Source organism: Balaenoptera ricei, chromosome 9 (genome assembly GCF_028023285.1).
Source record: "Balaenoptera ricei isolate mBalRic1 chromosome 9, mBalRic1.hap2, whole genome shotgun sequence".
In the NCBI taxonomy this organism is placed as follows: Eukaryota; Metazoa; Chordata; class Mammalia; order Artiodactyla; family Balaenopteridae; genus Balaenoptera; species Balaenoptera ricei.
Genome location: NC_082647.1, coordinates 77,559,298 through 77,574,084, shown reverse-complemented (window position 1 = coordinate 77,574,084; position 14,787 = coordinate 77,559,298). Strand labels below are relative to the sequence as shown.

The following is a 14,787-nucleotide window of genomic DNA, read 5'->3' as shown; positions in this document are numbered from 1 at the left end:
GCATGAGGGCGGAATGGAGAGTGACTGCTAATCGGTACAAGGTTTCCTTTCAGGATGATGAAAATATTCTGCACTGAGACTGTGCTGATGGTTGCAAAATCTTGTGAATATACTGAAAAAGCCAATGAATTGTGCATTTTAAAAGGGTGAACTTTATGGTATCTGAATTATATCTCAATTTTTTTAAAAAGAGCATCCATGAAAATTCTGAAAAAGTTAATGAGTATCTGGGTAATATCTCCACCAGATACTAAAACATAAAAAGCTACAGCAATTAGGGCTTCCCTGGTGGCGCAGTGGTTAAGAATCCACCTGCCAATGCAGGGGACACGGGTTCGAGCCCTGGTCCAGGAAGATCCCACATGCCGCGGAGCAACTGAGCCCGTGCACCACAACTACTGAGCCTGCGCTCTAGAGCCCGCGAGCCACAACTACTGAGCCTACGTGCCACAACTACTGAAGCCTGCGCGCCTAGAGCCTGTGCTCCACAACAAGAGAAGCCACCGCAATGAGAAGCCCACGCACCCGCAATGAAGAGTAGCCCCCGCTCACCGCAACTGGAAAAAGCCTGCATGCAGCAACAAAAACCCAACGCAGCCAAAAATAAATAAATTAAATTAAAAAAAAAAATCTACAGCAATTAAAATAGTAAATTCCGGGGGAAGCTATCACGTGAAAAGACAATTTGATCAATAGAACCATATAGAGAGTCCAGAAATAGACGTAAAACATTTAAGAATTAGTATGACAGTATGAATAAATATGCTTTGTCTCTCCGTAGAGAAAAGGTGGACTATGGAGGCAATTTCATAGCCACCTGGAAAAAAATAATGTGGTCTTTCTTCTTCAGTCCGTACTCTAAAATAACCAGATGAATCAATTGTGTTTAAATAAATATAAAAGAGTTACACCATAAAAAGAGAGAGAGACTAGAGCATAACTACTGGACAACATTTAAGACTGTTCTTTGATTTTTAGCATATGGGCCCCAAAGAAACATTCATAAATATTTACTGAATTACTGATACGGAAGCTGCATGGCTTTGTCCATGTATGATGAGGCCCAGAGGAAACACTTTGATCAACCTAATAATATTCATGATACTAACAGTGACTGGGTTATCATGATGATCATAATAGGTTGATGCTATATCAACTTAAAAAAAAAACAGAGGGGGGCTTCCCTGGTGGCGCAGTGGTTGAGAGTCTGCCTGCCAACGCAGGGGACACGGGTTCGAGCCCTGGTCTGGGAGGATCCCACATGCCACGGAGCAACTAAGCCCGTGAGTCACAACTACTGAGCCTGTGCGTCTGGAGCCTGTGCTCCGCAACAAGAGAGGCCACGACAGTGAGAGGCCCGCGCACGGCGATGAAGAGTGGCCCCCGCTCGCCGCAACTAGAGAAAGCCCTCGCACAGAAACGAAGACCCAACACAGCCAAAAATAAATTTAAAAAAAAACAAAAAACAAAAAAACCCAGAGGAATCGGAGTCAGACTTGCGAGTAAATGACTGGTGTGCAGGAGAAACAAAGTGGGCAAAGTTGCTAATTTCAAAATTAGCAACTGTCACCCTTGACCGAGATTCTTTGGCCAGAGTAGAGGAGATCTGACACAAAGGGCTATTTTCAAAGGGCTATTTTCAAACACCCCAGTGATGACAAAACATTGGCAAATAAATACCCTAGATTCAAGGACACCAACTATTAAGAAATTTGGAACTTCTACTAATTTTGGATGTGTAGGAATGAAAGGCAGGCCCAAACAAAGGAAGTACTATTCCATGAGCCTTTCTGGAACTTCTGGGAAAAAAAGCATAAAATGAAACTTTTGGCAATCATTTCATTAAATCACTACTCTGGTTCTTTTCTTGCCCCTCCAGTATGGAAACACTATGAGTAGGAGAGTGTGTGTAGGTATGAAACTTTGTGATTATTGACTTTCTTTAAAAAATCAAAATACCAAGTCTGCTTTTCTATTCTTCTTTAAGACCTTATATTGGAAAAACCTATTATTTATTTTGATGAATAGCTGCTATCTATTGAGCCAAAAGCAGAAATGGTCATTAATAATTTTTTTAATGTAGACATGTATTATCTCAATGAGCTAGGCCATGGTAATCAATTCAGTAAAAATTTATTTAGGCTTTACTATGGGCAAAGCACTGGAGTAGGTGTTATAGAGACACAAACATGAACCATTTATTAATTCTGTCTTTTAGGGAGTTTATTCTTATTCTTATTATATAAATAAATAGCTAACTACAATAGCTTGGTGCCACAAGAGGTATTGATAAATGTATAAAGGATCCACAAAAGGAAAATATTATTCTTCCAGGCTAGGTAATCAGGGAGGAAAAACAATAACTATAATAGTAGTATATCCTTATGCTCCTCAGAGGAAAAATAATTAATTACAAAATTCAACTTTTCATTGTTAAAAGAGAGGTGGTATATAAATAGATGGACCAGCCAATTGACTGACTAGTATCATTGGGGGGAGTACAATAATGAAGGATTTCCCTTTTAAAGACATAGTTTATTGTCTGCAAAATATATCAGTTTAGTTATCTTGCAATGTATGGAGTCAATTGGGTAGATTATAAACTATTTGTAGCAACTACGGTAGATAAAACATGGTCACAAACACTTTGCAGCTACTCCCTTTCAGAGGTAGAGTCTATTTTTCCACCTCGTCAAATCTGGGCGGGCCTTGTGACTTGCTTTGACCAAACAATATGAAGGAATTAATGCTTGTGCAATTTCTGAAGCATAGACTTCAAGAGGCCTTATAGCTTGTGTGTTTGCCATCTTTGAAAGCTACCTGGAAAGGAAACTTGTCTAGTCTACTTGAGGATGAGAAGCCTGCTGGAGGAGAAGCAAGCTGCCTCAGGCAACAGCCATCACCAATTACCAGGCACATGAGTGAGGCCATCTTGAAAATTCCAGCCCAGCTGACCCTGAGCTGAGAGTAGCTGCCTGGGGAGACTAGGCAAAACCAATAGAGGAGCCACACCAGCCAACCCACTAAGTGCTGGATTAAGGCAACTGATACGGAAATTGGTAATTAGACTGGGGTGCTACTGTAACAAAACCCTAAACATGTGACATTGGCTTTGGGACTGGGTTCTGAGTGGCAGGCAGTGGCTAGAAGGGAGGTGATAATACTGTTAGTGGAGACTGGAAGTACGGAAATTGCTATTGGAGGCTGGAAAGACAGTGACCTGTGTTACGTAACCTTAGAATAACTGGAAAAACTGTTCCCTGTAGTAACTTGGAAGAAAGATATTTTATCTAATGAACTTGTACATCTGGCTAAGGAGATTCCAGAGTTCTCTAAACAGAATGTTGAAAGTGCCAGGCTGTATATGATAAGGTATGAGAAGAGAATGATGAGCTAAAGAAGAAGCCATTTGGTTTGCAAGGTGAATTTAGAGGCTACAAAGAAGACCCAGTACTTGCTGGGTTGGAAAATGAATTGTTAATCATCCAGTCAAATGAGACCAAAGATCAAATCAGGGTGTAGGTGTAAGATTTTTTTTGTTAAAATCTCTGAAAAATTTAAGGCAAATTCTAGTAGACACTCTCTGCTACATAAAAGGGCTTCTAAGGCTCTAAAGAGTTTTCTAATGGCAGTTTCATATACAGCCCAAAGTAGAGAGAGGCTTGCCCCCCCCCAAAAATTAAAAATGTAGCTTTTGGGGGTTAAGCAAACTACAGTCAAATTCTAAGCAAACTCACAAAGTCTTTAAGAGAGTCCATCAGCTTGGACTAAAAGAGACCGAGAAAATTAAAAATGTAAAGAGGCCTCTGGGTCTCAAATTTCTATGAGCAGAAAGCATGCTGAGAAAGTTACTTAGCTGCAGACATGGGCCATTTCTTATGGAAAAGGAAAGAGCTCTCAGAGGGAGAATCTGAGAGCCCAGAGGTTGAAGCCCCAAACCAAGCAGAAAAAGTGCACTAGGGGACCCATTCTACTAAGGGTAGAATTGAGCCTTAATCAAGGAACATTTCCTTTCCTTGGAGCAGTGGGGTAACTGGCAACATGCATCTGACTGCGTTTCAAAATTGCTATGGAGCAGTAACTGCTATGTGCTTCCTGTTTTCCTTTTTGAATAGGAGTGTCTGTTATAATTAGCCTGTCCCTGCCTCACCATTACATGGTGGGTATATGTGTGGAAGATAATGTCTCTTTAGTTCATAGTTCTCTGGATCAAGATGAGCTTAACACGAAGAATCTCATCCATATCTGGACCACATTCACGTCTTCAGATACTGACTTTGAGCCTGATCTCATAACTGTATGAAAATTTTGAGGGTCTTGGGAAGAGGTGGATTTATTTTGCACTTGGGAGAAATGTAAATAATTGTGGCAGAGAGTGTGCTGTGGAAGATTAAATATGGTCACAGATCCTTTACAGCTCACCCATCAAGAAACAGAATCTATTTCCTCACTCCTTCAATCTGGGCTAGCCTTGTGACTTTCTGTGACCAATAGAATGTGGTGAAAGTGACATTGTGTGAGTTCTGGAGTCTACGCCTCTAGACGTCTTATAGCTTCTGTCTCTGGATACACTGGACTGAGACTTCTGTGTAAAGAATCTGGGTTAGCGTATTGTATGAGTGAATACAAGCATGAGTATGAGATGCCCAACCAACAGCCAGCACGTGAGTGAGGCCATCTTGGACCATTTTAGCTAAGTCAACCCTCCAGGTAAATACAGCCATATGCTCAGGTAAAAATAGCAGAAGATCCACCCAGCCAATCTACAGAAGTATTGTTTTAAGTCTGAATTTGGGTTTGTTATGCAGCAATAGGTAACTGATTCAGCAATCAATAAAATGAATAATAATCATGGTAATGGTAATCACCATAATAATTGCATTGTTTCTCATGGGCAAGGTATGTGCTAATAACTTTACATGCAGTATCTCATTTAATCTATTCAATCATCCTATGACATTATTTCTCCCCCTGCCCCCCACCCCAATTACTTCTGCAATATCTCAGGCTTAGAGGGGTTAGTTAATTTGCCCAAGGTCATGTAGCAAGAAAGAGGCAAAGCCAGGACTCCCACCTCAGCCTGTCTGGCACCACAACCTGTGCTCTTAAGCACCACCCCAAGCTGCTAATGGCTTTTCTTGGAGATTTAAAAAAACTGTGAGTGATTCGTCAGCTATTTTTAAAGTCAATATGTAAAAGGTTATCAACTGAGGAGTGGGCCATAATCCTACAGAACACAAATTGCTAAAACTGAATGAAGTAACCTGTCCAAATATTAATTAAAACTTGCAAGGCTATAATTTTTGCTGACCGAATTCATATCATGAAAAACAACATCTCCAGTAATTCTGTTCATTTAGCACAGCAAGGGCTAACGTATTGAATGTTTCTATCCTACAAAGTATTGGGACATGGGTCCTAGGGCTGAATAGGACTTTTTTTTTTCACATAAATCTCTCTTATCCTACCTAACTTTATGCTAAAAAGTCTATATATTGACACATGAATGACCATTTATGTGTTTTGAGTTAAAATTAATTGTTTAATTTATGCATGTATTATTTTTATGATTTCTTGATTTAAGTCACTTCTAATTAACTAAGCAAATACAATTCTCCTATGTATTATATTTTGGTTCCTTAATATTGAGACTTAATATACATGAAAGCAATGTAATTGAGTATAAAAATTTGTGAGGAATAATTATCATAATCTTTCATTAATTATTAAATTACATTATATAAGATAAGCCAAAATATTAATCTGATAAACCAGGAAGCATGAATTAACTACAGTTTATAGCACACAAGGCAACTGTGTTTACTTAGGATTCAGGTATAAATTTTCCTGAGAAAATAAGGTTCATACAGTTCATGTCTAAAATGTACGATGATAGATACTATGTATAACTGAGTCACTTTGCTGTATACCTGAAACTAACAGAACATTGTAAATCAACTATATTTCAATAAAAATCAAAAAATAAAACAAAATAAAATAGGTCAATTCAAAAAAATAAAATTTCAAGAGGCAGGTTGCATAGACTAAGTAACTTGCACATCTTATTACTAAACTTCCTCAAATCAAATATATTTATGATATTTATGTGTTTGAAACCCATTTACATGATGTCATCTGACTCTGGTTTTAATACTGTGTTGTTATTACAGATGACTTCAGCACTGACCTTGAAAGTGTCCCAAGATAAGGTTCTTCCTTTGAAGCTTTAGTTTAGTAAGGATAACAGTGAGAGATTTAGAAACTCTGAGCCGGGCCCATGAGCTCAGCAGCCTTAAAAAGTGTTGCTTATATATATGCTTAGACAAACACGCAAGTTGAACTTTATTTCCAGAAAAGCATCCATTCATTTTCATGAATAGATAAAGACGATGTACTGCCTACAAAATAAGGCAAATATTTGAACTGCTTTTCAGCTGGACCACTGCGTAAGTAACCAGATTTTTCTTTGTACATTTTACCACAACTACTTTTGATCAAAGCCCTAGCCTATATGCAAGAAAAAAACAAAGCTAAGCGGCTCACTGCACAGGTTTGGATTAGGGCTCACTGCACCTTGGTCAAAGCAAGCCAGTTAATGGGCTGCCCACCTCTCTCTGCAATGTGCCTTGACAGAAAGGAGAAACCAAGAAAGCCCCACGGGAGAGCTTCATTTGCTCTTATGTTTATGTTTTTCAACCTAGACTCGCAAAGCATTGGCAAGAATTTTCAATGAAGTCTCAACTGGCTGGCCTTCAGGTGTTTAGGGTCCACTGACCTTATCCAAAGCTGCCTGTACCTCAGCTTCACTCTCAGTGTCCAGCGCTGAGGTGGCCTCATCCAGCAGCAGGATCTTGGGGTTGCGAACCAGAGCCCGAGCGATGGCGATTCTCTGCTTCTGTCCACCACTCAGCTGGGCCCCTCTCTCTCCAACCAGGGTGTCAAATTTCTACAAGAGAAAGCATGGTGGAGCTCTTGAAGTATTTCAGATAGAAAAAGCTATGGAGTCTAGAAATTCATGAAGACAACAGGGAGCTTCATTTTGACCATCGTAATGAGTCACAAATTATAATAAAATAAATAATATCGAATTCTGACAAACTACTAACATACTCTGTATAAAATTTTGTATGCTTCATGTACCAAGCTATACGCTCCAACTGGATAATTCAAGGGACTTACCTAGCAAAGTTGGACAACCTTGTACCTCAAACATTATTAGCTTGACCTTTGAAGAAAGAACTCACATGAGTTGAAATTCTCATTTCGAGGGCAACTACATTAACAGAGGCTTTACCTGTGGTAGTTTCATGATAAACTCATAGGCGTTGGCTTCCTTGACAGCTTTCTTTATTTCATCCATTGTTACATTTCCACGGCCATAACGAATATTTTCAGCAATGGTGGTAGAAAATAGCACCGGCTCCTGACTCACCACTCCAATTATTTCCCTCAGATACCTTACGTTAAACATCCTAATATCCTGCCCATCGATGGTAATCTGAAAAAACAAAATACCTCCATTGAATATTTTAAACCTTCTGATGTATAAAGCATCAAGACTCTTTAATTTGTTACCAAAAAAGCCTTAGCTAATATTTAACTTATTTCAGTGGTTAGAAATGAGAATTGGAAATAAAACAATGTGGAAGACTAGAAATAAAAAGTGTATTCTCTCTTTTGATATTTATAATCTTACATATACATTTTTATGGATGGATTATTCCCCATAAGTGATTATATATTTGGTTATACATTTTGGGCATAACTATTAGTTTTGCTTACCATTACTAAATCTGAATAAAAATGTCCCTTTACCTACCTAGTCCACATATCATTTTGATGGCATTATGATGTTTTACTGCATGTAATATACCATAATTTACTTCAGCATGTCCCCCCTGCTGAATATCTGGCTTCCTTCAAGGAACACTGAAGGACAAGCATTGTAAAAGCACAGAAATACCAGGCCGAAGAGTACGATTTATTTTTTCTTCTCCGATAACAATTGCTTAACTTATACAATGACTGGCATATGTTGGGCATTTATTATTTGCTGAATAAAGGTTGAATAAACAACCCTCTAAAAAGATTTTTAATAATTTACTATGTCAGCAGGAATATATAAATATATATCTGCTTCATTATAATTTATTAGCTTTTATCATTTTAATGTCTTTTCTAATTAATAAGTGTGGGGTGGTAGCTTATATTTATTTTAATTCACATACAATTATAAGTGAGGTTGAACATTTCTTTCAACTTTTTAGAAATCTACATTTATTCTTGAAAGATTTGCATGTTCATATCCTATGATAGATTCATATTAATTTCTAAAACAGTGATTATAATAGTTTTCCCACATATATCATAAATTATTTGTTCCAATTTATTGCTTTCTTTTATTATAGTTTTACTGATTTTTACGGGGAGAGATTTAAGGAAAAACTGAATCAGTCAACTGTACCACTGGGCATTTTTTTCTATTATTTCAGCAGTAAAAAAATGGCTAAATCACAATGTGAACAGTGAATATCTCTGAGTTATAGAATTTCTGAAGACTTTTTTCCCTGCTGACATGTATTTTCTTTAAAAAATGTATTACTCCAATAATAATTTAAAAAATAAGATGTTTTCAAATGCTTATCCTCAATGGTTAGTATTTACTATGTATGTTCTTTTTAAAAAATGAATAAAACTGTTTACACTTGAACCAACCTAGAGTTTGCTTTAGGAAATGAGGATGGCCCTATGTTCCTCCTTGGTGTATCAGATTTTTCAAAGAAGGTTTGTTAATTTTATTAAAGTAAATAAATAAATAATTTGTGTATCCTAGAAAACTTTGTATTCATTCCTGCAATCTCTGTTCTATCTCAATGCCTTTTCAGGTTTTTTTTGTTTTTCTTTGTAACTTGTAAACTTCTGTTTTCATTATTGTTGAATTATAATACATTTCAATGTCAGGTAAACTCAACATCCAAAAGTTGGTGCAACTGAGGAAATTTGAATATATACTGTGGGCTCGTATTGTATTAACATTAAATTTACTGATTTTGATGATTGTTTTGTGATTACGTAAGAGAATGTCTTCTTCTCAGAAAAGGTATTCTGCTTTGCAGTACACCTGAAACTAACACAACATTGTAAATCAACTATACTCCAATAAATATAAATAAGTTAGAATTTATAACAAAATTTTTAAAGGCCAAAAAAATATTCCCTAGGCCATTACTGTTCCCCATGTCCCCAGAAGCTTCTTAGAGACTAACCCACTTTCCCCTTCAGATATTCCAACATTTAAGAAAACTCAACAGCCTTTGATGAATTTAATTACTGTCCTAAGATTTCTTGTGATCCTGAACACAAGGTTATTAATAATTGCTATATGGAATATTTTTGACCAAACTTAGTAAGTCCTCCCAGTGGTTTGGATGACTATTTTCCAGTGACCTAGTGGGTTATGAAAAGCTTAGTTGGAACAGAGGAGAGTGTTGTCTAGCTTCTTTGGCTTTTATCATCTTGAATACTTTTGTTAAAACAGCCCAAGGTTTTGAATGCATTATCCAGATGCACTACAATTCTACAGCCTTTTTACCAAAATTGGATTCACATGCAAATTTGTTACCAAACCAAACAAAGCAAAACAATTTCAAAGGGCTAACTGGTATCCAGCTTCCCACTTTGGAGAACATGGCTCTTCCCACTTACCATGCCCTCTGTGGGGTCATAGAGCCTCTGTATCAGCTGGACCACCGTGCTTTTCCCACAGCCACTGTTCCCAACCAGGGCCACCATCTGACCGCTGTCAACCTTCAAGTTGAGGGCCTTTAAGATCTATGAGGGAAAAGAGAGAAAAAGAACACACTTCACAACAAAAGCCTAAAAGGGGAGTAATCTGATTCAATTTTAGATTTGGAAAAAAAGTACCAAATAAGGGAATATAATCTCAAAAGGAAAAAAGCACATACATATCAAAATAATAGAGACTATGGATTCTTTAAGATGATTAAACAATCAGTCTGAATTAGGAATTCCTATAAACATTACTTACAATACCTTGACATCAGGTCGAGCTGGATAACAGAAATGAACATCTTTGAACTCCAAATTCCCTTTGATGTTATCTGGTTTGTGTCCTCTCTCTGAAAAACTGTCAATTTTAGGTTTCTAAATAAAACAAAATTCAATGACTATTCCATCATAGGACAAACAATTGCATTTTTAAGGAATCTGCTTCAGCAAATTCCAGAAATAGGACCCAGAATGGCATCTCAAGTTGAAGACGGTGTGTGCGTGTTTGTGTGTTTAAGGAAATATTCCTTCTCAGAAAATAGGCTTTTCTTGAAAAGTACATAAGGGATGTATTCATTTCATTTCATACGATATTTCACTTTAAGTTTCTGGCATATCCTCATAAATTTTCTAAATGGTCAAACATGCACATTCCTACAGCTGCAATAACAAAAACATACTATCATGGATATATCCAGGTATTTCAGCATTTAGTGAAAATTAGCTTATTCCTAAACAACAAATGTAATGGACTGGGTTGAGAAGATTGAACAATTGGTTAGAGCCAAGTTATTTAGGAACGATGTAAATTTTCTATATACGCAGAAGCTGAACAATTTTCTCATGACTTAGATTAATGAAATAGGAATTGCTTGGATTAAACAATCACATTTCAGTTACTTAGTTTGCATTTTCTCTGTGTAAATGCAGTGACATACTTATGTCAAAATGATTTTCTTTATTTCACCGCAGTCAGTACAACTTATGCAATATAGTTGATTCAAAATTATATCATATGCACAGGGATCTTTTTTTTTTTTTTTTGACAGGGGGCAACCCACAGCAAAGCATACTATCAATTTTGGTCCCACCAGTAATTTTTCCATCCACTCATCCTGTATACAAATCATAATATTCTTAGTCTGGCTACAAAATGAAAGAGAAAAGGCGGAAAACTAGGAAGACAAACATCTTTGCTTTGAACTCTAATAATAACACACTAGTGCAGATGTACTTTCCCAAAATGAGATCAGTGCTATTTGATTATTTAAAGATAAACTTTCAGAAATATTAATAAGAGGCATTTGATTTCATTCATTACTAAGGAGAGGTTGTTCACTTGGCATAATTTTCACACGACATTTAACCGAAAGCCAGATTTAATTAGCCAGACCTCAAAGAATTTTTCGGCATTAAAATAATAAATGACTCACATTATCAATAATAGCAAAGATCGCATATGCTGCTCCTCTTGCATTGGCAAAAGCATCAATACAAGGAGCAGCCTGTCCAATGCTGAAGGCTCCGATCATGATTGAGAAAAAGACCTGAGCAAAAAGAACACAAGGAAAAGTTATAAGTTCTATTCTGGAGTCCACCATCATCTCAAATATGATTTGTGTGGAACATACACTACCCAAAGGATCGAGATTAGGTTTATCCCTTTAAAAGTTTTTTGGCAAAAGAGTACAATTTACAAGGTTACTATAGCATTTTATTGCACAAATGGGTTTCTTCAATCTCAAAAATATTTTTTTTGCCTAGCTTGCCAAACTATCCGTTGCTCTTCTCCTAGACTTAGACAAAGTCAGAAAGATTTTTCAAACCTATTTCCTTGATTCTGAAGCTATTGCCACCAGAGGAAAACATTTTCCATCAGTATTATTTTTCAGTCCTATATGATTTTCTCTAACTATGCATGGAATTACACAGAATGTTCAAGATAAAACAGATTTTGGCCCCAAGAAATTTTCCTTAAAAAGTACTATGTTATGTATTAATACGTATTTTGGTAAGACTTTTAATATAAAAAGTAATAGTTCACACATTATAAAACACTAAATCACACCTGTGTGCGTTGATTAATAATTCCATTATACAATTATTCTGTACTATAGCACACAAACTTAACACATTTCCCTTTATATTTTTTTCACTAGGAAAATAAATTGACATAGAAAAGTCAACACTATAGCTTCAGGAATCCAGATTATCAACAAACGTTAACTGAAGAAAACATAAATGAAGAGAAATGACTCCTTTATCTCTGGGCATGCTGAAACATCTACTTATAGTTTGTCTTTTCTCAGAAGACGATAACAGTAACACTTCACATACCCAGAACTCAAATATCTCTCAAATATCTATCCACTATCTGCAATACAGAGAAAGACCACTAAGAGAGCAAAACCGTCTCTACCAAAAGCAATGCTATGAAGTCAATGTGCTAGAGTTCTCAGTCTTTATGCAGAGGGCATCGCTGGGCTCCCTGCATCATGGGTATCACGCTGTAGCCCTACTTGGGAGAAGTCACTGTCTGCATTCTACAAATGGGGAGACCAGGCCAGAGAGGGCACACTCATCACAAAGGGTGAATGGCAGAGTCAGGATTCAACCTCCTTTCTTCAAAAAATTTAGCAAATGAGGAAGTAAAGAGAGGTGGAGAGCTTCCGAGCTGACAACCAGAGAGGAGACCAAAAGGAGAAAACAACAGACTCAGCAATGACGAAAGCTCATCCAGCCAAACAGCCCCAAAACGTCAATGTAGTCTGAAGGTACCACCCTAGAGAACATTTTGAAATGATAAATGTTCATAATGTCCCTAAGTCATCATCAAGGGGTCAAATAGTGCTCCATGTCCTCTGTTTAGAAAGATAGGGAAGTGCAGGTTTTAAAACATGGCTAGTTGAATGGTTACGTGTTGCCCTGACCGTCACTGACGTGGAAAGAAGGTCACAATACATTGCTAGTTTATCAAACGTTTACAAAGAGGTATGCATAATACAATCCCAGTTTTGAAAGGAAAAAAAATCCACATACAGAAAATAATCTGGAAGATATACACCAAAAGTTATCATTAAGTATATATGGATTATTAGATCATAAGTAATTCTAAGTAATTTCTAATTTTTAAAATTATTCTAATTCTTTGTATAACTAGTATATATTTTTATAATCATAAAAAGGAAGCTATTTTCATTTTGTAAAAGAAAAAGAAACAAATAACTTTTCATCTTGTATTTGGATAGCTGATGTTTTATATCATGTAAATTTAACATTCTCTCATAGTATGACCCATGTATAATAATGTTTACTTTCTTATATAATGAAACTCAAAGGCAGAATGAGGATGGCGCCAATACATATTTGTTCATTCATAAATTCATTCCATTTTTTAAAATTTATATGCTCCATATGTTTCTCAATTGGTCTATCTACATGTTATGCCCTGTGTATTCTAGAAGGTCAGCTCTGCCCACAGGACAGAGCAAAGATTTACAGAATGAAAAAAGCCTATAACCATGGCTCATCCTTCAAAAAGGAGGAGAATGAAAGAAAAGAAAAGGTAGATGGATAAACAGCATTTTCAGATTCTTCATAAATATTAGGAAAACAACTTACCGTCATTGCATTTCCAACAGTGTATTCTTTTGCTATAACTAGAGTGGATGCATACCAGAAGGCCAACGCATAGGACGCGTATATTAACAGGAAGGCGATGCCCATGGAAATGTTCGCCGAAATAGCTTTTTTAATTCCGACCTTTTTGGCATTTTCTAGATGTTTCTGATACCTACCAGAAAATGAGGGGAAAACATGATAATAAGAAAACAATCCATAATCTGAGCCATATTCACCTCCTTGATAGTTGGAGGTTTAAGGCACAAAGCCATAAAAGTAAGAAACCCCTGGTGAGACCCGGCTTCCTGGGAACTCAACCGATTCAGGATCGGCCAGGACTAGAACCCATCCGAGCCCTTTCTTTACTGGCCTGGACCCATCTCCATTGGTCCCTACCAGTCCCACCAATGTTCCCATAGCTGTTCCAGGATTGAACTCCCATCCCTGGGAGAACCTCACCATCCCTTCACGGCCAGCATCACAAGTCAAGGTAAAGGTGGAAGAAGAGAAACCAAGCCAAGCCAACCAGGAATGACGCCAAAATGTAAATACTCTTTGGGACTCTTAAAACAGATTCTTAACACAGGCCAATTTGTCTTCTCCAGAGAAAACCCTCCTTCCACAGCCCCATTGGGTGAGGGACAGGAATTTTACATGTTTGTGTACTTATACTTGGGCTTTTGCTTTTTTGTTTTGCTTTGGTTTGGTTTTTGTTTTGTTTTGGTTTTGATCAGGCTGACCTTCAACTGTCAAGCCTGGGTACAAGGTTATAAAGTGGTCACTACTTATGGGATATAGGCTCTCACTCAACTTTTCTAGATTTTAGTTTCATCACTTGTAAAATGGAGTTACTCTTTTTTTAATTGAAGTATAGTTGATTTACAATGTTGTGTCAGTTTCAGGTGTACAGCAAAGTGATTCAGTTATACATACATATATATATTCTTTTTCAGATTCTTTTACCTCATAGATTATTACAAGATATTGAGTATAGTTCCCTGTGCTATACAGTGGGTCCTTGTTGGTTATCTATTTTATATATAGTAGTATGTATATGTTATTCCTAAACTCCTAATTTATCCCTCCCCTCCCTTTCCCCTTTGGTAACCAGAAGTTTGTTTTCTATGTCTGTGAGTCTCTTTCGCTTTTGTAAATAAGTTCACGTGTATCATTTTTTTTAAATCCACATATAATCGATATCATATGATGTTTGTCTTTCACTGTCTGTCTGACTTCACTTAGGATGATAAGCTCTAGGTCCATCCATGTTGCTGCAGATGGCATTATAAAATGGAGTTACTAATGCCTACCTTGCAAGACGATTATGAGGTTGACAGATAATGATAGAAAGTTGTTAGTACAGTGCTGGCATACAGT

General features: G+C 36.9%; 1 protein-coding gene across 8 annotated transcripts in view; it reads right to left on the bottom strand.

Moving 5' to 3' along the window:
• Positions 1–14,787, bottom strand: part of ABCB4 (ATP binding cassette subfamily B member 4) — a 95,550-nt gene that overhangs the window by 46,504 nt on the left and 34,259 nt on the right. For 5 of the 8 annotated variants that reach the window (XM_059934005.1, XM_059934008.1, XM_059934009.1 and 2 more), the window contains exons 8-13: positions 13,411–13,582; positions 11,223–11,336; positions 10,054–10,164; positions 9,706–9,831; positions 7,295–7,498; positions 6,776–6,946 (exon numbers count right to left, since the gene is read on the bottom strand). In XM_059934005.1, coding sequence (XP_059789988.1) covers positions 6,776–6,946; positions 7,295–7,498; positions 9,706–9,831; positions 10,054–10,164; positions 11,223–11,336; positions 13,411–13,582 — 898 coding nt within the window. Of the gene's footprint in view, positions 1–6,775; positions 6,947–7,294; positions 7,499–9,705; positions 9,832–10,048; positions 10,165–11,222; positions 11,337–13,410; positions 13,583–14,787 lie in introns of those variants that run through there. The other 3 variants (XM_059934007.1, XM_059934010.1, XM_059934011.1) reach the window with 3 other exon arrangements.